This window comes from Octopus bimaculoides, chromosome 9 (genome assembly GCF_046866305.1).
Source record: "Octopus bimaculoides isolate indiv1 chromosome 9, ASM4686630v1, whole genome shotgun sequence".
Lineage (NCBI taxonomy): Eukaryota > Metazoa > Mollusca > Cephalopoda > Octopoda > Octopodidae > Octopus > Octopus bimaculoides.
In genome coordinates, this window is record NC_142936.1 from 76,359,432 (window position 1) to 76,383,806 (window position 24,375).

At 34.6% G+C, this 24,375-nt stretch overlaps 3 protein-coding genes and 1 pseudogene across 5 annotated transcripts in view; all 4 read left to right on the forward strand.

Annotated features, from left to right (window-relative positions):
• Positions 1-1,160, forward strand: part of LOC149134207 (G protein-coupled receptor Mth2-like) — a 2,147-nt gene extending 987 nt beyond the window's left edge. The window contains exon 1 of the mRNA XM_089357827.1: positions 1-1,160. This exon is cut by the window's left edge and continues 987 nt beyond it. Coding sequence (XP_089213953.1) covers positions 1-957 — 957 coding nt within the window. The 3' untranslated portion in view covers positions 958-1,160.
• LOC128248737 (uncharacterized) overlaps positions 1-24,375 on the forward strand; it is a 93,146-nt gene that overhangs the window by 55,457 nt on the left and 13,314 nt on the right. The window lies entirely within an intron of this gene.
• Positions 1,256-2,977, forward strand: LOC149134208 (uncharacterized; annotated as a pseudogene).
• Positions 8,847-19,126, forward strand: LOC106877196 (G protein-coupled receptor Mth2). Of its 2 annotated transcripts, none has more exons than XM_014926039.3 (2): positions 8,847-9,924; positions 16,219-19,126. In XM_014926039.3, the coding sequence occupies exon 2, from the start codon at positions 16,498-16,500 to the stop codon at positions 18,499-18,501; it is 2,004 nt and encodes a 667-aa protein (XP_014781525.1). In that variant the 5' UTR covers positions 8,847-9,924; positions 16,219-16,497; the 3' UTR covers positions 18,502-19,126. The 2 variants fall into 2 exon arrangements, with proteins under 2 accessions (XP_014781525.1, XP_014781526.1); XM_014926040.3 differs by lacking the exon at positions 8,847-9,924 and adding an exon at positions 14,229-14,957.

A 24,375-nucleotide genomic window follows, 5' to 3' on the forward strand; every position in this document is an offset into this window, starting at 1 on the left:
CATGCTTCTCAAAGTATAAGTATCTGCGTAAAGAATGGTACTCATATCTTAGGAAAATATTCCGAAGCTGAAGCTTATATCACATTAGTGGGCCTCATGATATCTATCCCAGCGCTAGCAATCACTATTATAGTCTATCTCTGTATACCCGACCTCCGTACTTTACCAGGTAAATTACTCATCAGTCTTTTATCAGCCATGCTTATAGCTGAGCTTCTCCTATTTATCTCATTACAAGTCGCTACTTCTACAGTGCTGTGTACATCTTTAGGTATATTGAAACATTATTCTTTTGTAGCGACTTTCTTCTGGACAAATGTTGTGTCCTACAATGCCTGGTACACCTTCTCGGGATTTATACAACATCGGAGTTCAGGGAAAGGTACCAAGAGACTTGTATTGTATTCCTTGTATGCTTGGATCTGTCCACTTGTAATTGTACTAGTATCACTGATATTTGAGTACACACCTGGAAATCATGGACTTTCTCCAGAATATGGTAAACGTACATGCTGGATTTCAAACAGAAAAAGCCTGCGGTGGCTATTTTCAGTCCCAGTAATAATCATCTTATGCTTAAATATCATTGCATTTATCCTCGTTGCTAGAGGGTTATATATGGCTAACAAACTTTCTGCGAAATATTTATCAAAACATAATAAATTGGAGTTCATTGTTTGCATAAAACTATTCTTTCTTATGGGATTTACATGGACATTTCAATTCCTGTATGCCATTACAGAAATTGAAGAATTTTCTCTAATATTTTATATTTTAAATTCCTTTATTGGGGTATTTATTAGTTTATCATTTCTGATAACAAAGACCGTCTGTCGCCATATAACTAAAAGATTTCGTCCAATCTCAAAATACCATCCAAACAAATCGAATGCGATATCTTTAAATTCTCACAGAACTTTATCGACACAAATACCAACAAAACTTACGTTTGAATAAGGGCAACTGTTGTTCGGTGAACGAAACGAATATTTTTGTTCTACATAGGATCCAAAGAAAATAACTACTGCCTTCATAATGGGACAATATGATGACTATATGTACATTAATAACAATATTTCATGATATAATCGTACTGTGTGTACAAAGTAATGAGTCAGGATATATGTATTTATGTATATATATTCGCAAATACATATACAGGTACGTATATGTATATATATATATATATATATATATATATATATATATATATATATATATATATATATATATATATATATATATTATTTTATAAGAGTTCCAAATCTGTCTGTTTTTTATGTTTTATTTATTTTATTCTTATAAAATTAATGTGGGATATAGAATATGGAATATATAATATGAAATATATAATATAAATAGTAAAATGAAATGAAGAATTGAATATCTTGTTGAATATATGAAATAAAGAGTATTAAATATAGTGTATTAAATATATAAGGACTAGTATACTTTCCTGCCTCATGATAGTCACATACCTTCTTCATTTATCGCTACCCCACACTCATTTCTCGAATGCTCTCCTTATCTCTTCCTGACTTCATCTATTATCAGCCCCATCTCTTATTGTTTCAAGATTTATCACTGTCTATTCTCTTCGTACATCTCTCCTTATCTCAACAACCCACCTATTTTCGCTATGCCTCTTTCTTTCGGCATAGAAGTAATGATTCAGACTAACTGACCAGATAACCTTTTAGAAATATAATTCCTATGCACTTTGCAATAAGAAAATCGATATTGCTATATATCAAGCACCGCTTCATGCACATACCTGATGTTTAAGGATAGTCACATGGAACATTTGCATATGAATACTTAAAATATATCCTTGTGTAATATAAGAGTACATTGTTTCCTTTATCTGCGTGTAAACAAAATTTTTACTCCAATTCTTGAGGATTTCTGTAAATTCTACGTTGTCTTCATACTGAAAGTGGAAACGAAATATGTGATGTTAGGGATTGCTTAATCATAAGTATCAGCATTACTCAGAGAGTAATCTATCAAAGACAAACTAGGATATAATTACTTCAAAAATATTTTTGCATTTCAAGACATAATGGAAGTATAAGTCACAAGCCATTTAATATCCACCTTATTGATAAACCACGCCGTTCAAATATCAGCTATAAACAAAACAGAAGCCTTCACTTGTCCACCAGTTTTGTGTTCTGAAAGCCCCTGGACAGACCGCTGTTCATGTCAGCAAGACTGCTATTTATACGATGAATGTTGTTCCGACCGTCTTAATCACACAAATTCTGACCTCGAGCCTCCATATCCCTCAATGTCTTATAGCTGTAACAATATTAATGGAAGAAATTACTATTAATTTCACCACTGTCCAACTAACTATGATATAACGGAACACGTCAACAACTGTGAAAATCATAATTCAGACGAACAACTACATCATGTACCTGCTTTTGGTAAAACAAGTAAAAAAAACTCTACAGGAACTTATATTGTGCTCTCTGTCACGGAGAAGAATATATTTTGTGGAAGATTTCTTACCAATGTTTCTATAAGGATGATAATCCAAATGTCACAGTTGATAACTTTTTATATATTTTCAATAACAAAAGTTGTGAGATATTCAATTCCTGTATGCTATTACAGAAATTGAAGAATTTTCTCTAATATTTTATAATTTAAATTCCTTTCTTGGGGTATTTATCAGTTTATCATTTCTGATAACAAAGACCGTCTGCCATAGTATTAAAAGATGATATAGAATTTCAAAATAGCCTTCCACTAAATCGAGTGAAATATCTTCTACCTATCAAAGAACTTTACCGACACAAATACCAACAAAGGTTATGTTTAGATAATGTTACAACAAATTTTATTGCTCTTGATGTCATCAAAACTAATAATTTTATGCCTTTATAATGCAACCATAAACTGAATATATGTTCATTAATAATGTTACATATTATAATTGTATTGTGTGTACAAAATAAAGTGTCTATGTATGTCACATGTTCGTTTTTCCTTTTTTTGTTGTTGTTGTTGTTTTTATTGTATACAATCTCTGCTTCTTTGCTAATTCCAAAGATTTCTACAAAATTCCATTATTCCACTAATGACTTCTATAAGACAAAATAAAAATCAAGACTAACTGGTTTCCGATATTTACTTACATGCTTACTGTTGTTTCAGTCCTGCCAGATTTCATTTTACCACAAAATCTTTTGGCGATTCCGAAGGTCAATAATTAAAAGATGTCCAAGTCAATAAGATTTGATATTTTCAACACATACACACAGACATTAAAATGGAAACTCCATGACAGAATACATTTAATTCACTACACAACACATATACACACAAACATATACACATGTACACAAGTACACAAACACAGATAAGTAGGTAGAAAAATGGATACATACTGGCTGTACATATGATATACTAGCTGTACGTATAAGTTTGTGCATCACTACTGTTTTGTCAAGGGTTATGATGAGGCCAAAGATCTTGCAAGGGAGTGAAAGTCTATTCACCAGGTCTTACATCCCTTGTGCTGTGCGTGACACGAGGTCACAGTCATCGGTATATATGAGGTCACGCACAAAAGACCGTAGAGACGTTGTCTTTACCGCAAAACACCGAAAGCGTAAAGAAATACAAAAAGAAGATCGTAAATAATATTGGAGTAACATAGTCACTCTGTTTGACATCATTATTAATTTTAAAGGGTTCTGTTATAATCTCACCTATATTTACAGAAATGTCCATACCTTCATGGAAGGAGCATAGTTATTTCACAAAGCTGTCAGGGCAGACGAATCGGCTGATGATCGCCCAGCCCAAAGTATATTACGATGAGCAGTGTCGAATGCTTTTGTTAGATTGGCAAACACTTGACAGAGGCTTTCTTGTACTTCAAATCACTTTCCTGAACTTGTCTAGCTGGGTGAATATCTGTTGTACTTCCGTTTGGTTTGCAGCCACACTGAAGTTCTGGTAAGATCCTATCTATGATGTGTCAGAAGTTTTATACATACATGCATACATACATACATACATACATACATACATACATACCAGGTTTATACCTGTAATTATTGGGTCACTGAGATATGTAACACACTGCCTAAATATTAATCTTGAGGAATTAGGCTTCTCAAAACCAGAAAGGAGGAAGCTGATTCGAAGACTACAGATCCAATCCATCATTGGAAATGTAAAAAATCAGTAAAACTTTTTAGAATTTCATCATTTAAGTACATATGAACATGTATAGATATGCAAATATATGCATGAGAAGCCATACAAAAAACAAAACATACAAATGCGAAAGTAAATGTCAGTGTGTCACACTTTTTCAACATTACTCTTGCGACCCATTTTCTCACTATAGAATGATACTTCTACTATTCCTCATGCTTTACTCCTCTCTCACTATTCAATGACTCTTCTACTATTGGTTCATACTTGGTTTTGTTCTTCTTCATACTTGGTTTTGTTCTTAATCCTAACATTTTGAAAAAAATATTTCTCTAAATATTATACCTATTTCCAAAAGTAATTTCCAAAATAAATATTTTGAAAAAAATCTTTCTCTAAATATTATAACTGTATCAAGTAATTTAACCATAACACGTTCTTCATAACGTTCCGAGCTGAAATACGTATTGAACTCACTCTCTCATACAATATTACCTCTCATAACTTTCTACCATAAAATGTTGGAAACTTTTTTTCTTTTTTGCAGATATTAATAAAATTCGTCGGACCTGTTTTCATGCCGTCGGCCGTTGGAGCTATGAAAACTTAGTGCACTCCGACTGCATGAAAAAAGATTCGACTAATTTTATTATTACCTTAAAAAATACTAAAAGAATACTAAATTTCAAGCATCTTTATTCTCAAATACGTTTAGTGCAATTCCAAACCATAAAAATCGCACTTTAAAATAGTGTTTAGCGACAGTGGTGTAATTTTCCTTCAAACTACGAACGGGAGTTTAGATACGTACCAGCTACTACAAATAATTGTTTGTACGAAAAGTAAGGCCCTACGTACATCAAATTATCTTTAAATTAAGAAGCGGCAGAGGATTATAGTTGAACTTTTAAAAGGTAAGTTTATTGTTGCCTACTGCCAGCTATATGTTTGTTGTTCAAGGGTAGGAAATAGAAGCAAGCTATTTGTACTGACCCCGAATGGGAAGACAAAAAATGTTGTTTATCATGCAGCTTTGCAATAAGTTCTAAGTCGACAAATTATATCATTGTTTTGATGAAAATTGTTCATTGCTTGAAAAATATTAGTTATTGCTAACTTGTTATAGGTGCAGGAGTGGCTGTGGGGTAAGTAACTTACTTACCAACCACATGGTTCCGGTTCAGTCCTACTGCGTGGCACCTTGGGCAAGTGTCTTCTACGATAGCATCGGGCCGACCAAAACCTTGTGAGTAGATTTGGTAGTCGGAAACTGAAAGAAGCCCGTCATATATATATATATATATATATTTATATAAATGTGTGTGTGTGCATGTGTGTGTGTGTTTGTGCGTGTGTGCGTATGCATGTATATGTATGTGTGCATATATGTTTGTGTGTCTGTGTTTGTCCCCCAACATCATTTGACAACCGATGCTGGTGTGTTTACGTTCCCGTAAGTTAGCGGTTCGGCAACAGAGACAGATAAGTACTAGGCTTACAAAGAATAAGTCCTAGGGTCGATGTGCTCCATTATGGCCGCAGTCAAATGACTGAAACAATTAAAAGAATGTACTCAATGCATGCAGTGTCATTGTTGGGCCCAAGGCCCAATGAAGAGCCCTCCACAGGAGCTAGCTTAAAAGTCGCCCGAGAGGGCTAGTATATACATGCTTACAAAAATACCCTGTTGTTGATGTTGAATTTCCAATGAAGGAACCTCTGATCTAGGTTAGAAACTGGCTCTTTCTCTAATGGCAAGAAATCTTGAAATATAATTGAATAATGATATACATACATATATGCATACATACATACGTACGTACTTAGAAGTAGACAGTCAGACAGATATGAATCTATGTACATGTGTGTGTTTCTGATGGTGTGCATTGAAGCAATACAATGATACAGAGCAGAACTGTTACAAGTTTCTCTGACACAGTTGCTGACAATTAAGTTCATAACTTCACGAGTAGTAATTCTAATATTTCGTTAATGTTAGACCATCGAACCAATTATCAAGTGATTAATTATACATCGCTATCAAATAGGTTCGCTATGGAAACAGATTCGCTATCAAAACAGGCTCGCGTAATTACAATTTTATGGGGATATTTTTTTTCCTAGAGGATTATTTAGGTCAGTAAGTTTCAACGCTGTCAATATAAGGGAAATAAAATTTTATTAGCGTACAGTTGGTATCCCACATATATATATATATATAGTTCAAATTTATAGAAAAACAAAAGACGAAGACAGGTATAGGAACAACAAACAGATGTATTAGTTTAACACTCGGGAAAAATGGAAAAGTCTTTTACGTTTAGAGCCTACGCTGTTCGATAGAAAAGAATAAGGAGAAGAAAATAGAGGGAAAATGAAAAAAAAACGAGAGAGAAAACAGTGTAGTCAAACTCACTCGCCCCCATTCACACATACTTACATACACACCCACACACACCATTCTCACATACGCATACGCGCTTGTGCACCTAAATTCGTTGGGATCATTCTTATTATTTCCCTTCCATTCAACCTGTGCACCTTAGTCAATCTTTAAAATCCCCCACTCACTCTGTCTACCTCTCTTTCTATTCCTTTTCTTTCTCTTTACCACTTAAATAGCCACCTCCGCTACCATTCTGTTATTGAAAGTTGATATGTTCGCGTCTTTTTTCTCGAGACGTCTGCTACATCAGGATTTTAACTCACATGGATCTACGCAGGATTGCACCTAAGGACTTTCGCTCATGGATCTACGCAGGGTTGCATCTAAGGTTTAAATAGTCTCGTTTCAATAACTTCGGAAAGTTTAACTATGAACTTTTAGGCTTCTGATTTTTTTCTTTGTTTTTTTTTTCTTGTCTTTCCATCTCCTTGTTCTTTTACTCCTTTCCTCTATGTCGTCATCTCATTAATATATACCATTCTCATTTTCCCTGTGTTTTCCCTATTTGTTTCTGATGACGGAATATCCCTTACTCGGAGATATCCTAGAAATAGCTGTAAAACTTTGAATACTTTCCAATAATAACATTGTAAACGACTTGAGATGTCTACTTTGCTTTAATGTTTGTTGTCCTTTTTAACAATTATATATCCGCCGCATCGGAAATCTGCAATGGCTCCATAACTACCGTCTCGGCTATAACCTTGGAGCGTTAGTAATCCGTTACAGCACTTACCTAGCGTACCTAATCGTTTAGATCACCTGTAAACTAAACCTCCATACTTTATATATGTATATATATGTATATATATGTATATATATATATATATATATATATATATATATATATATATATATATATATATATATATATATATATATAAAAGATAATAAGAGTGAAAAAACTACAGAAGGCTTGTGTTACATGGTTAAAGTATATATTTAAATTATGTCAGAAAAATGTAAGAAAAATGTTAGAAAAATGTTATAAAATCTTTTTGGTATATAATGTTTATATACCAAAAAGATTTTATAACATTTTTCTAACATTTTTCTTACATTTTTCTGACATAATTTAAATATATACTTTAACCATGTAACACAAGCCTTCTGTAGTTTTTTCACTCTTATTATCTTTTATACATCCAACCACGTGCTTTCACATACCAACTTTCTCACACATATATATATATATATATATACATATATATATATATATATATATATATATATATATATATATATATATATATATATATATATATATATATATATATATATATATATATATATATATATAATGGGTTTCCCTTCGAAAACGATACGTGTTCTTTCAATACTAGGGAATAGGTGCAACTCCAACAAGCTTGAATAAGAAGGAAACAGCCAGACAAATGGTGCTTTGAACTGAAAAGTCACAAAGTACAAACACAAAAATTGCGCACACAAAAACAGCACATCATCACATGAATATAATTCCATTTCATTATTTACTATTTAATTAAGTATAGATTATATATAAATCTATGCATGTGTGTGTGTGTGTGTGTATGTGTGTATGTGAGAGAGTGAGAGAGAGAGAGAGGCGAGATCATCCTTTGTTCAGTACAACTTAGGTGTGGTTATGTGATAAGAAGCTTGCTTCTCAAACACGATGTTTCGGATTCAGTCCAACTACGTGGTGGTGGTGGTGGTGGTGGTGGTGGTGGTGGTGGTGGTGGTGGTGGTGGTGGTGGTGGTGGTGGTGGTGGCTGTCCACTTGTGAGGAAAGCAGTCCCTGACCATTCTCCATACAAAATGTCAGCAATGTCTGCAGAATTTTAGGACCAACATGTCTTGCACGTTGCCCCGTAGGTCCTCTGCACCCTATTGACTTTACCCCAAAGCAAGCCGGGTCAAGATATCTAGTGCCAATATGGGTCGCAGGCTCAGGTATGTGGGAGTGCCATGATCTCAAGGAAAATCGAAAGATCCCTAAAAATGTCCAATGCCATTCCCTGCATATATGGTTTATCTCAAAGTGACCTTCTCCTAGAGACATGCTTTGAACAAAAGCTGAGAGGTGCCTCACTCCCAGTGGTCTTCAGCACGCCAGACACCAACTCCGAATTTCTGAGGGACCGTGCTATTGCTGGCTATTCGTGGAACCTACACTGGGTTCATCCGTCTTTTTGACAAATCTTGTCTTTAGTGCATCTGGATTTTTAGCAACATTCCTCACCAGGCTTGCATAGTGAAGGTTTAGTCGTCGATGACCCGACAATGCAACAGGTTGTACTGGATTTCATGTTACCAGTAGCACCTATGAGAGAACTCACAAGCGACCTGACGTATACATACATGTATACATTCATACACATAGATTTCTGTGCGTGTCAATGTCTATATGATTGTATTTAAGCAGCTTGAGGGCGGTTGTGTATGTGTGCGAGTATAACGGAAAAGAGAAGAGTAAAATAATTAAGACACTAATTTACAGTGACCCAGAAATTTATCATTTCATCAACGTTATTAGTAAGCTCAAGGAGAGAGAGGGAGAGAGAGAGAGAGAGAGAGAGAGAGAGAGAGAGAGAGAGAGAGATGAGAAGAGAGAGGGAGAGAGCTGAGAAGAGAGAGAGAGAGAGATGAGAAGAGAGATAGGGACAGAAACGTACACAAAGGCATACATACATATACGCACTGAGAGAGAGAGGGGGAGAGAGATATAATATATACATATATATTCTTTTCGTATACATATTGTTTTTATATTTGTGTGTATATGTGTGTATGTGTGCGTGTGCATGTTTATGTATGTGTTAAATGTCTCTATTAATAATTCAAGATAATTTATGTCATTTTTATACAGACAGTTAAACTGTATTGCATGGAAGAATAATATTATTTTATCTGTGCTTATCATCGCATGATAAATATATGTACTGTCAAATACGTTGTTACTTATATTGACCAATGCCTAGTAATATATTTAAGTAGCTTTGGTGCAACTAAACACTCAATTTCGTTGTCAGTTCATTTTTACATACTGTATTATCTGGTTGGTCTTGGATTTTAGCAATATCTTTGTCGACATTATTTTCAATTATCATCTGATGACCAATCAGTATTATGTGAAAAAAGAACACGATTTAGTAGGCATGAAATGGATTCAAATTGAAAAGGTATATGCACAGTTTTATCCCAAGACGAAAAACCAACGCTTACTTTTTGGAATTTTCAAACTTTGCTTGGAACGGAACCTGGTGCTGTGAACAAGCTATACAATTGTGATTGAAACAGAGAAATATTTCGCATCAAATCCGGTAAGTCTCAATAATATTGTATTTATTTTCATTCTTATTTACTACGAAAAGTGATATGTAGATATGTATACACACACACACACACATATATGTGTGTGTGTGTGTGTGTGTGTGTATAAATATGTACATATATCCATGTGCGTGTATATGTATTCGTATATATATGGATGAATGATTGACTGAATATATGCATAAACACACATACACACACATGTATATATGTACAAATAATCATATACATACATACATACATACATATATATATATAAAAACGTAAAATTAAAACAGAACACAAAGAATTCCGCGCTACCTATATATATATATATATATATATATATATATATATATATATATATATATATATTTAAATATATATATTGTTGTATTTGGGGATGGTCATTTATTTTGTCAAATAAACACACGCACTATTCTAACTCATGTCCATTGTCCCGAAATCTTTCGTCACACACGTGCGACCTCCTCCTCACCAACACTTTCCGTCGTCGTGTGTGCTCTTGCTCTGCTTACTCCATGGAATAAGCGGAGCAAGAGCACATACGACGTCAGAAGGTGATACTGGGGAGGTCACAGATGTGTGACGAAAGATTTTCGAACAGTGGACATGAGTTAGAATAAGAACAATAATAAACGAGTAAAAGAACGAATATATAGTGTGTCTTTATTTGACAAAAAAATGACCATCCCGAAATCAGCAATATCTGTTTCACAACACACGACTTCCCATCAATCAGGATTCTTGCAACAAAAATTCATAAACGTGTGTGTGTGTGTGTGCGTGTGCGCGTGTGTGTGTGTGAGTGTGCGCGTGTGTGTGTGTGTGTGTGCGTGTGTGAAATTGAAGTGTTAATAAGAAACATATTAGGAATGCTTGGAGCCCTTCGTTACGATCGTTTCAATAGTCTTTTAGAATAATTATATGATTATATTTTTACAAGGTCATTCGAAATATAAGCCGGGTTGAACATATAACCCAATCCTAATTCGTATTGTAATGTGACGTGCATTAAAGCACATCATGAAATATACGTGTGTGTGTGTGTGTGTGTGTGTGTGTGTGTGTGTGTGTGTGTGTGTGCGTGCGTGTGTGTGTGTGTTTCAAAAATGAATTTTAAAAATTCGATGATGGGTTACAAAAAGCAAACAGAGTGTATTAGGTTTACGCTCAGGAAAAATAAAAGGAAAAGTCTTATGCACTTCTGCAGAAACGATTGCTGAGGAAACAAGAAATGGAGAGAGAACAGAACAAACGCCTCTCAATTAGACAATCACCTCGTGCTGAAAACGTTTTTACACTTGTACATAGATATAAATATTTAAATAAATGCATACATACACATTTACATACGCACGCATGCACCGCGCGCGGCACTCACGGCACATACGAGACACACCCTTCATACACAAATATGTGTGTGTCCTTTGGGGGGGAAGTGAATGTCTGTGTTGGGTTTGGAAAGATATGCGTTCCCTTACCCAAAGATAAGATACTACACGAGTATGTTTTTGGAAACATGACTCTCCATATGTACTTAAGAAGTTAGTCTCCCTTAGATACTAATAATTTATTTTAAAACATTAGCCAATAGAGAGTATACTAACGAAATGGATCAGATCTTTTTTGCCTTCATTCTTTATAGGAGTTGTAGGCGATCTTTGATTTTACTTTCTCAGCTATCATTGTTAAGAGCAGCATAACAATGGTGACAGATGTACCAACGAATCTTCTGACACTACTAATATCTGCACAGTTACTACAACTTACAATCTTATTTGCATTTATTACTTTTTGCTTCTATAACTATTTAGATATTTCTTATCGTTTAAATCGGAGAATTCTCTGGAAATTAAATAACTAAAAGCTGATATAGTGCTTTAAAATGACCTCTACTCCTTTGGAGAGCTGATGCACAATACGTCTCGTTACCCTACAAATATGAAATTCATACGGATTCAAAAACTTTATACAGGTATGGTTGCGTGGTAAGAAGTTCGCTTCCCAACCATGTGGTTAGGATTCAATTGCACTGCTTGATACCTTGGGGAATTGTCTTCTACTAAAACCCTGGATTGACCAAAGCCTTGTGAGTCCATCATATATATATATATATATATATATATATATATATACCGTTGACTGAACACTATTCAATTTTTTTTCTCCGTGTTTTTCTCCTTGTCTCCGTATTCTTTCTGTTGAAGAGCGTAGCTCGAAACGTCAAAGACTTTCCGTATTCCCGAGCGTCATACTAATATATACTTTTGTTATTTACACCACCTGCCCTCGTCTGTTGTTATTATTTGTATATTCTCCCATATATATACATATACATACATATATATATATATATATATATATATATATATATATATATATATATATATATATATATATATATATATATATATATATATATATATATATATATATATATATACATTCTTACAAAAGCTTGTGAGTCCATCATATATATATATATATATATATATATATATATATATATACATTCTTACAAAAGCTTGTGAGTCCATCATATATATATATATATATATATATATATATATATATATATATATACAAAATGGGACAAGAACGCAAAACATCCAGATAGTTAGGTGATACAAAAAAGGGGCAACAAAACATCCAGATACACGATACAAAGAAAACAAGGACAGATCATTCGGAGTTTTCTTTCTTCAGTCGAGTTCCAGATTATCTTGGTAGTTTCGGCTGGTTATACTCGAGATTGCTCCAATCTGGCCAGCCACAAGGAAAACTAAGCTAAGGGCATTAGATTCCATGGAAGAATGTATACGAAAACAAGGACGGAAAAAAAACGGAGAATGTTACACAAATACAAATAACAGGACATAACAACAGGTGTCTTTCGACTAAGGACGGATTAAATTAAGCTGGCGTGTGTGGAAATAAAGCCTTACTGCAGAGATACAAGAGATACAAGATTTTACAGGCACAGGGAGGAATATAGATGTTGCACAGACGACGGCCGAATCAAGGAAGAAAGATCAGACTTGGCCGAACACCGGTCGCGTGGGGAGAGAAGAGAGAGAGATAGAGGCAGAGGGAAAGAAGAAAAAATGACAGGGACATAGTGAAGTGAAAAGAGGAGGGAAAGTGAGCAAGAAGAGAAGGCAGGGAAATGTGAGAGAAGGGGAACGAAAGAACGAAGAGAGGAATGAACGAATAAGCGTGAAAGGGCTGATAGAAAGAAAGAATAGAGTCGTACAAGACTTAGATAAATATATACATACATATAAGAGACCAAAGTGTATATATATAATATTTTGGACTAATGGGTATATGACGATTAGTGCGTTGAAGTGTTTGGTAGAGCACTGGCACCGTTTGGGCTACCTGGTTGTTATCCGCAGGCGGGGAATATTTCTGTTGGATCTACTTCAGGAAATCCGCAATGTTAGTTAAGGTAATGATAATTTATTAAGCAACCAGAAGGTGGATTTGGTCTTAATTTTGTACAACGGTCGTTTTGACCCATCTTGGTACTGATCCTAAGTAACAGTAGCAGGATGGGTCGAAACGACCGTTGTACAAAATAAAGATTAATACAAAATCCATCTTCTGGTTACTTAAGAAATTATCATTATGTATATATAGATATATATATATATATATATATATATATATATATATATATATATATATATATATATATATATATATATATACATACATATATATATATATATATATATATATATATATATATATATATATATATATATATATATATATATATATATATATATATATATGTGCACACACACAAGTGTGTGTGTGTTTGCTTCTGTTTATGCTTGTCCTCCACCATCGCTTGACAGCTGGTGTTGTTTTGTTTACGTCCCCTCCCCCCGAACCTCAGCTATTCTGCAAAAGACGCGGTAGAATAAATACCAGGCTTATAAACAATCACTAGGGTCGATTTGGTCGACCAAGAACTTTCTAGAAGGTGTCCCAGCATGGCCGCAGTTTAATGACCGAAAAATATAAAAAGAAGAAACAAGGAATTTGCATGCTTAGTGTAACTTCAATCACTCTCTCCCATATCACTCTCTCCCACTTTTACTTTCTATTCCTCTATCTTTCTCTTTTTCTCTCTCCTCATGTGTGTGTGTGTGTGTGTGTGTGTGTGTGTGTGTGTGTGTGTGTGTGTGTGTGTTTCTGATACATATATTCTCAGTCAACGATAACTTTATCCTTCATGCCATATTAAATACTCGGTTCGTTTTCCCACGCTTATTATATAATATTACTGTTTAAAACTATGAAATTATAAAGCATTATATTTGTATAAACACTACATGAATAAATATAGTTCACAGTAACATCAATAATAATGTCACCGGGTACATGTGTCCTCAACAATTATATTATGAATTATGTCATTAAGTAGATTTATTCTTAACAAATACTGCACATATCCTTTCTCTTCTGTATCAGTAACAAAAAAAAATTGTGAATGTAAACGTACAAATCAACCATTTAGAATTATTGCTCTGAACTGCGTTGTTTAACTTCAACTTATTTCTGTTAATTCATTTGTTCTAAAAATATATAATTCACCAATATAGCTTACAATATCCAATTCCTTCTAACCACGGATTCCGTTGGCCGTTTCTACTCTACAAGATGTTGTTAATCATCTCAGATGCGGCACAAAGAGAACAAAAAGAGAGGATTTTTTTAGAAATATATAAAAGATCAATAATCACCCTTCGATCGTTTCTGCATTGAATTTACCAGCTTTGAATTATTTTCTGTAGAGATATTTCCGGATTTAGCGCGCCAAAACTAAGACTTTTGAATATTACTCTTTATAATTAATAGAACCCCGTGCACATGTTTTCATTTGTTGGAGACAACTAGCACGAGGTTCTGTTGGATTATAATCGTTATGGCAGTCTGTACTGAGGAGAAACAGATACTTTCGTTAAGAAAGTGTTGATTGTGAAACCATGGTCTACAGATAACCTAGGTATTTATAATTTTCACTAGTCTCGCCCATCTGTTTTCGCTTCGTTGAATTTTCTTTGAGAATTTTTAAGTGATCTTCTTCTAGCACATTAGCAGTTCATTTAGTGGTCTCTTTTATATATACATATACTATAATCCTTTTGAGATCTCAGAAAAAATTTTCTGAATTTCCTGATTCTTTTAATGTGCGGGTTTCCTGGTATTAACTTGATATTAATTAATATCAATTTTTTACCCTATGTATATATGTATATATATAAGGTTAAGGAGGGTATTGGATTTAATCAAACCCAAAGATACAGGTAATACCGAGTAAGTGCTGTATACCGGCTAGTTATGCTCCAATCGTTGTATAAACATGATTGGGGATTATAAGTCGTGTATTAGCGTGTGTATGTATAAATAGAGAAAAGGATAAAGAGAACAATGGTAAAGTTAGAAATATATTTTATGGATAGAGTCTTACAGCTGTTTCAGGGAAGATCCAATACATCCCTTCATCGGAGACAGAAATAGTAGAGGAATCGATTATTATATCTATAACTCTCCGCTTATAGATATAATAATCGATTCCTCTACTATTTCTGTCTCCGATGAAGGGATGCATTGGATCTTCCCTGAAACAGCTGTAAGACTCTATCCATAAAATATATTTCTAACTTTACCATTGTTCTCTTTATCCTTTTCTCTATTTATACATATGTGTATATATATATATATATATATATATATATATATATATATATATATATATATATATATATATATATATATATATATATATATATATACATACATATATGTACATACTTACATATATATGTATATATATATATATATATATATATATATATATATATATATATATATATATATATATATATATATATATATATGCATATATAGGTACAGGACATCACAAAGCGTAAATAACATGAAATGCGAAGGCAAACTTAGGTATGCGAACCACGAGAGAAACAAATGGAAAACAAGACAAGTAACACAAAGAAAGACCCTTCATTAGTCGTCGGCTGTTCATCTACACCACATTTCGAGCAATTAACGACAATATATATATATATATATATATATATATATATATATATATATATATATATATATATATATGCGTGTGTGTGTGTGTGTGTGTGTGTGTGTGTGTGTGTGTGTGTGTGTGTGTAGGTATGAGAAGTGGGTATGTTTGGTGGAGTGTAGAGTTGTTATATTTTACATTAACTATTTCTTTTTATTTTATTTTACAGATACCGGTGGAAAGTTCCAAGTCTATAAATGCAACTAACAGATTAGAAAAAAAAACTCATTAATAAATCAATCTTGAATACCTAACATACGATATTTAATATTGATATTTTCTTTTCCTGTGAAGCTTAACGGAAGCGTAAATTCTTTGGTCCACAAGATTAATGGAAATTCAAACATGCTAAAATATTTTATTGAGAATTCAAGCGTAATACTATATGTGAAGCTATAAATATAAATATATACTTTGTTATCTATTAGACTGTTTTAGAACTTTTAAAATGGAAATTCTTATACTTTTCATGGTTATGCTTTCTTTTTCAAATCTTACATCACCACAAATACTAACATACTCCCATGACGGAAGTTTTATTTCCTGTCCCCCAGCCTTATGTTTTGATACAGCTGAAAATAATCATAAGCGTTGTTCGTGTCGTCAGGATTGTAACCTCTTTAATGAATGTTGTATCGACATGATTAATAATACCAATTTTGATCACAAATATCACCCTTATCCATCAATATATTATAGTTGTAGATACGTTGATTATTTTCATTATAGTGTATATCAGTTCGATCGATGTCCACTTAACCATGATGTCATGGAGTATGTAAACAGCTGTGAAAATCCTGACTCAAATGATCAACTGCAAAACACACTTGCGTTTGGAAAAACAAGTAAAATACTCTATAGAAACTTATATTGTGCTCTGTGTCATGGTGAGAAATTCATTTTATGTAATATTTTATATCAATGTGATTTAAGATCAAATGTAAGCTTCGAAAATATATCAAATTATGTGGAAGATGGAAGTTGCTTTGCAACTGTGAAACCACCTTCAGAAGATTTGAAGAAATATATATATTCTTGTACTGAATACGTTGCGAATTGTGATCAAGATAACAATAATACGAAACAGAGAATTAAATGTGAATCTAAGCCAATGGCGTTAGTATATTCTGGAAATAGCGTATTTAGAAACATTCATTGTGCTACATGTAATGGGCTTGATGAAATCGTTGATTACTGTGCATTTGAAGACTTTTCTTTTGGCGCCCAATCGACGCCTTCCTTAACTATCCTTTTTAATTACCATACCAATTCTCTGGTAATAAATGATAACCGCCATAATCGAAATTCTGTCATGCAGTTTACCTCTTGTCCAAAACATGCTGTCTACGATATGAATACTAAGGAATGTCGACAAGTTATCTACCATCCTCAGCTAAATTGTACTACAACAACATTAAATGAATCTGAGTATCATATCACAAGTGATGGTCTCCTGTACATAAATAATACCCAACGTTTGCTCAACCAATCAGAATTCAGTCAAGATTCTCAAGGTATAATAAGTATATGTGTAAAGAATAGTACCACTGTAATACCAAAGTATTCTACTGCTGAACGTTATATCACATATGTGGGATTAATTATCTCTATTCCGGCTCTAGCAATCACTATCATAGTCTACCTTTGTATACCTGATCTTCGTACCTTACCAGGTAAATTGCTCGTCAGTCTTTTATCAGCACTGTTTGTAGCTGAGCTTCTCTTTCTTATCTCATCACAAGTCACTACATTTACAGTGCTGTGTACATCTTTAGCTATTATCATGCATTATTCCTTTCTTGCGACTTTCTTCTGGATGAATGTCATGTCTTTTGATGCCTGGCACACTTTCTCAGGACTTACACAACTTCGAAGTAAAGGAAAAGGTACCAAAAGATTTGTCTTGTATTCCTTGTATGCTTGGACCTGTCCACTTGTAATAGTAACAGTATCACTGATATTTGAGTATATTCCTGGAAATCATGGACTTTCTCCAGACTATGGAAATGGTATTTGTTGGATTACAAACGGAAAAAGTTTGCTGTGGCTCTTTGCAATACCTGTAATAATTATATTATGTCTTAATATATTGGCATTTATCCTCACCGCTAGAGGGCTGCATTTGGCCAAGAAACTTTCTTCGAAATATTTATCTAAACACAATAAAACTTTGTCCTTCATTTATATAAAATTAAGTTTCATCATGGGTTTAACATGGATATTCGCTTTCTTGTACACATTTACGAAAATTGAGGAATTTTCCCTGTTATTTTGTATTTTAAACTCATTCATAGGATTATTTATATGTTTGTCATTTCTATTAACAAAGATTGTCTGTCGTAATTTCCTTAAACAGCTGCAGAAGATTCCTAAGTTCTCTGCTATCATTCACACCGATATTTCTTCAACTTCTAAAACACAAGTAACAGATATGAGTGTTTCACATAACTAACATTACCAAGTAGTCCATGCAAAAAACCCATGTTAATAATTCTTATCATGACTTTACGCTACTGAAGTTATTTGGAAAGACGTGAATTTACTAACTATATTAATTTAACCGTTCTTGAAATCAGGTTTTTGTACCTACTCAAGACAAGTCAATAGTCATACCAATGACCTCATCTGTTTTGCAAACCTCCGTATAGTGTTTCATTTCCAATCTCTATTTCAAGCTATAATTTTTTTTTATGTACGAAAATAACACACAGGAATTAACATCAACAGAGAAACGTCCTTTAACCTATTTCTACCTAAATTACAAAACATTAGTGCTGATATCATTAGGAAAATAATATTAGCAATCGTCATCTCGAAACGTCGTTACCACACTATGAATTAATATAGCTTTTGCTAAACTCTCTAAAATTATATTATAGACCTAATCAATGTATACTGCGTAAAGTCTCTTATTATTTTACACAATGCTACTTTCATGAAAATTTGTAAGTCAACATATTTACATTTCATATTAAGAACAACTTTGCCAATATATTTTACGCGTGCTCACAAACGCAATATGTAACCTAATATTTGTTAGCTAATTATGACGAAAATAAAAAAAATGTCCCAGAAAATTTATTTAAACTTATCTGTATTCTGTGATTTCTATTTATTATTCACAGAATAATATTTCTTATATTAAAACATAAACTGTTTTGCCGAAGGGTCTTCAACACAGGATCGGCCTAATACTGAATAACAATGTTTTAGGATCTTAAGAACATTATACTTCGTTTTATGAAAATCATTGATTTCCGATTACATTATTAATGATTATTTTTATCATATCAGATTACCCGAAATGATAATACAAAAATGTATATATAACAGAAATAATTTAATATAATGCTTAATTATTTACATATATTGTTTTTATTCTCAGCGCATGTTTTATTTGGAGTTCTTTTTATTTCAAACAGCAAACTTGGGCCGACTAGTTTCTATCCAACCAATGTTGACATGTAAGCCTGCTCCATTTCACACTTTGAAAGACACGTTGAAATATTTTATACTACCACAGAGACCAGCACCGGATTCCTGCTTAATTTCTCATGTGTGAATGTCAATTATATATGTCATTATTCAACCTAAACAAGACGAGGAGCTAACAAATATATTAGATTTCGCTAAACACTTCATTGCAATATTTGTTTCGGTTAAGTTCAAATCTGACTGAGATCATCCTTGCATTTCAGCCCTCCTGAGTCGACTGGATTGAGTACCCACTAATTCTTGAGGCTGATATAATCAACTAAAACAGTCCTCAGAAATAACTTGCCCTGTCTGTAAATTAGAAACCAATACTCAACTGAAATAGTTACTTCCCTTTAACTGGATATTTATTCCTTAAACTCTCATTTTGATCAAAGTGTCTTCAATAGAATTTCTCCATATTTTACAATATTTTAATAATAACGTCTTATAGTTTCTCGTAGGCTTCAAAACTTAGCTCCTAAAAATATGGATCTATGTTACTCCTCTACATCATATTACTTTCTAAACTATTTTTGTTTCCTTCTGAAAACGTGTAAAACCATCGTTAATTTTTCTTTTTCTTCGCTTTTTCCTCACACCTTATTTCTTCTGAAATGAAGCCATCCTAGTCAAAATAGCTCTAGTACTCTTTCTAAATTCTTACATTTGATGTACTTCACATCTACTCACCTCTACGCTGCTATGAAAATATAATTTTGTTTCATAGTTTATATTACTCAATCTGGCCTACTTGTTTTCAACAGTGTCATATTTCTTCAAATTTTTATCGCCTTCTAAATATTCTCTTCATATTCAATAAGTTCTTTTCTTTCCACCATGTTTGATAAGCACTCCCACTTTGTATGCTTTCGTTTTACCTTATACTTGCCCCTTAAGGAATTTCCAGCCTTTAGCGTTTTTGTTTTTTTTTCTTTCCATACATGTTTAATGACACATTATCTGTAATGTGTGTTTTTTGTCAAAATTCCTACACTGCCTTCCCGCCAACCTATACCGTACCAAAAATATGACTCTAGTTTTAGAGTACCCCTACTACTATATATCTATCTTCAAAAATTGTTATTACTAAGGCGGAAAACTGGCACAATCGTTAGCACATCGGACGATATGTTTAGAGATATTTGGTCCGTCTTCACGTTCAGAGTTCAAATTCCGCCGTGGTCCAATTTGCATTCATCCAATTTGCATTCATCCTTTTGAGGTCGATAAATTAAGTACCAGTTGTGTACTGGGGTCGATGTAATCGATTAGCCCTTCCCCAAAAATGTCAGACCTTGTGCCTTTAGTAGAAAGAATTATTATTTTCATTAGTATCTGTTTCCATTTCTTGTTGAGTATCTTCCTGACACCTAGGGTAGAGAAACGTGCTGTGTATACATTGTTGGGCCATTAAAATAAACACACGAGACTGTTCAATTACTAAGTCATGTGATAGAGAAAAGGGAGAAGACAGAGAGAAAATGGAAAAAAATAAAAAGTAAACAAATAAAATAAAGGGAAGTAGAAAAAATTCGCAGTAACAATTCCGTTCTCAAGACGTATGACGGACCAGTTAAGACAATCTTTTGCACTTCCTGCATGGATGATAAGTCATGGATCATTTAAAAATAATTTTCAGTTTCTTTTTTTATCATTCCCAGTGCTCCTACATACAACCACTGGTATTGTAACCATCTTTAGACGCCACTTCTTTACGATTTCGATTACCAAATCTTATATTTTCTGAGACTATCAAATGTTTTTGCCGAAATATTATGGTCACAGGGCATGCTCATGTCAATCAATAAACAGACTTTATTAAGGCGTCGAGCTGGCAGAAACATTAGCACACCGGGCGGTATTTCGTCTGTCTTTACGCTCTGAGTTCAAATTCAGCCGAAGTCGACTTTGCCTTTCATCCTTTCCTTTCGGTGTCGATAAATTAAGTACCAATTGCGTATCGGGGTAGATCTAATCGGCTGGCCTCCTCTCCAAATCGGGTCTTGTGCCTAGAGTAGAAAAGAATAAACAGACTTTATTGTTTTGGCCTTTCACAACAATATCTAGTTTAATTGTTTTGATGCTCCGGTCTGTACATACTGGGAAGTCCCAAAGAATAGTTACATTTTTCCTCAGTTACAGCCTCAAGTTGGTGCCTGTACCATTTGTCAGCAGTTTTGATTTTATAATGACGACAAACACATTATCCAATGTAGATATTGGCCAACTTTGTCATATCTTGATTCATACTTCTAAAACCTTACACCCAGAGATTAAGTGGTCCACTGTTTCTATCCCATTGCTACAGATTCTGGGTCTACACCATTTTTCATCCCATTGGCTTGATAGTCCCGGGTCAATAAGGACTGATCTTGGGCAGCCAAAATAAAGTCTTCACTCTCTGCCTTTCGCCCTAAGCTCCGTAGCCACTGATGACTGTGCTTCTGGTCTACATCAGCGTGTTTGCTACGGGCCACATATTTGCCATGCAGAGGTTTGTTGTTCCCACCTATCAGCCAATTATTCAAATGCATTTTGCTTTACTATTGATTTCACCTTCTTTGCAACTACAGTTGCTGCACTTCCATCACGCTGTTTAACCTGGGTATTTTGCATAAACTCACTTGAAAATGCTTTGCTCTCCTTCATAACAGAATGAAGCTTACTGTCTTTCATGGTTTTCAACGAGCCTTAGCATTCAGCCGTTAGATGTTTCAAGATATTTTGCCAGTCCAATTGTAATGGTTTTGTACGAGATTTCAAATTGGATCAAGCCCCGACCTCCTTGAGTTCTAGCTAGATAAATACAATATGCGTCTGCCATTGGATGGTGCATCTTAGTGCAAGTCAGCAACTTACGGATTTTTCTGTCAATCTTCTTTATTTCGCTCATATTCAGTTCAACACATTGAAACTATAAATAACAACCGGAACTGCTAAGGAATTTAAAGCTAACGCCTTGTTACGTGCATTTAACTCGGGTTTTATGACTTCTAGAACTCTCTAATAACATTCCTCCTTCCTCTTTCATACTTGCATGCTGAATTCCAGAGCGCTCATTTATTCCGAGATATTTGTAAGTTTGTTCCTGCTTTAGTTCTTTTATGACTGTGCCAACATCCAACACCACTGAATGTGAGGTCTTTAATTTCCCTTTCTGGATAGGAGAGAGTTGCTTCCAACTGACTGACAGGTATCAATTGGATCTCCCGAATGTGCCGATGTGGACCTTGGCAAACAGCATCGGGTCATCTACATCGTATCTAGATTGAATATTCTGTAGGCCAGTAGATAGAAGTGTCATAAGTTGTCCACAATTCAAAGTTGATGTCCACGCAGACCACAAACTGTAATCTGTACAGTCGGAGTAGATAGGCTCCATAGGTAAGGCCTTCCTCGGATACTGGAAGCTAAACGCGTCAGTTCCGGCGCGTCAAGCTTTCAGAGACTGGGTTAGTAAGTTGATGATGCAATCGTTTATAACCTTCGGTGGGTAACCTTGTAAAGAGCTATTAGAGAACAGTCGTTAGAGTCTATTTAGTAAAGCAACAGCAATAAGTCGAGAGTATAGGGAAACCTAGTTAGGAAGATACAAGAAGCACTTAAAATGGCATAGCGACGGACGTGGCTTGACTGGCACTTGACCAATTCTTCAACGACAAGTATGAAGTTTGCGTTGTCAAAGCACTGGCTCGTACTCTAAGACACGGGAGAGCAAAAGCATTTTGATGGACGCTAATGGTGGAGGCACAACGTGGCAACACAGCCACAAGTTAGTCTTTGACGGGCTGGGACAGGCTCTTACTAACTGAGCCCAAGCAGATATGTGCGGAATTTCAGCATCACTGTGCTAAACTGTACGGGCAGCACTGTGATCGGAGACATGGACGAACTTCCCCTACGACGAGCTGCTGTACGTTTCGGCTAGGGAATCGGATAATAGCAACAGAAGACATACGGGACGCGATGACTAGCTGCACACGAAAGCTGGATGATCTGCTGGAAGGTCTGCTCTTTCAGCTTTATTTTCATCTGCCAGATTTTTCGGTGTCTCTTGGCTGATGTCTGCAGCAGCTAGCAGCAAAACAGAATAATTCCCAGTTCTGTGAGTTGTAGTGTGGTGGTGCTACTGAGTAGGATCCGAACAAGAGGGATCAAATAGGTCATTTAAACCCGTAAGTTTGCTAAAGTCTGATTACAATATTTTGGTCAAGGTGTAAGCAAAAAAACTGACGGCTAGCGTCGACAACCACCACCTCACTTGCAACATATTAAGCAGAGTAGGTAAGTAATCTGACAAGTTTGGGCTTCTGATGAGTTTGGATTAGGCGAAAACGGTCGATAGGGTCGACCATCAAAACTTGAAGGCTGTCTTCGCGGTTACCGGTTTTGGTTCCGTTTTCAGAAGTTGGATCGCTGTAAATAAATGGTCAAATAAATGGCCATCTATAGTAGTTTAGCATCGCTCGTTAGGACCGTCAAGCATGCCCACTCTCACTCATTCTCTACGCATTGATTCTCGAGTCATTGATACGGAAGCTGGATGTTTTGAGGGGCATCCCTTGTGAACTGGGATGCAGAAGAATCCTGTCGGTTTGTGCAACCGACGTCACCGTAATACTGTCAGGTATCCCGGAAATCGAGGTGATCGGCTCTACTCTAAGGGAGTTCAAAATGATGATAGGTGTAAAAATTAACAAAGAGACGTCAGTGAACCTGCAGCCTGACAGCGTCGTGAGGCGACGGACAGAAGAATAGGTTAAACTGCTCGGGATTTGACTTCGTTTGGACCTCCAAGTGGACAAGAACTGGAAGATGACGAGCAGGGTGGTTAGTGCTTATTCTGCTC

What these genes read in the sequence shown, in the direction of transcription:
- LOC106877196 (XM_014926039.3), top strand. Translation starts at nt 16,498, where the DNA reads ATGGAAATTCTTATACTTTTCATGGTTATGCTTTCTTTTTCAAATCTT.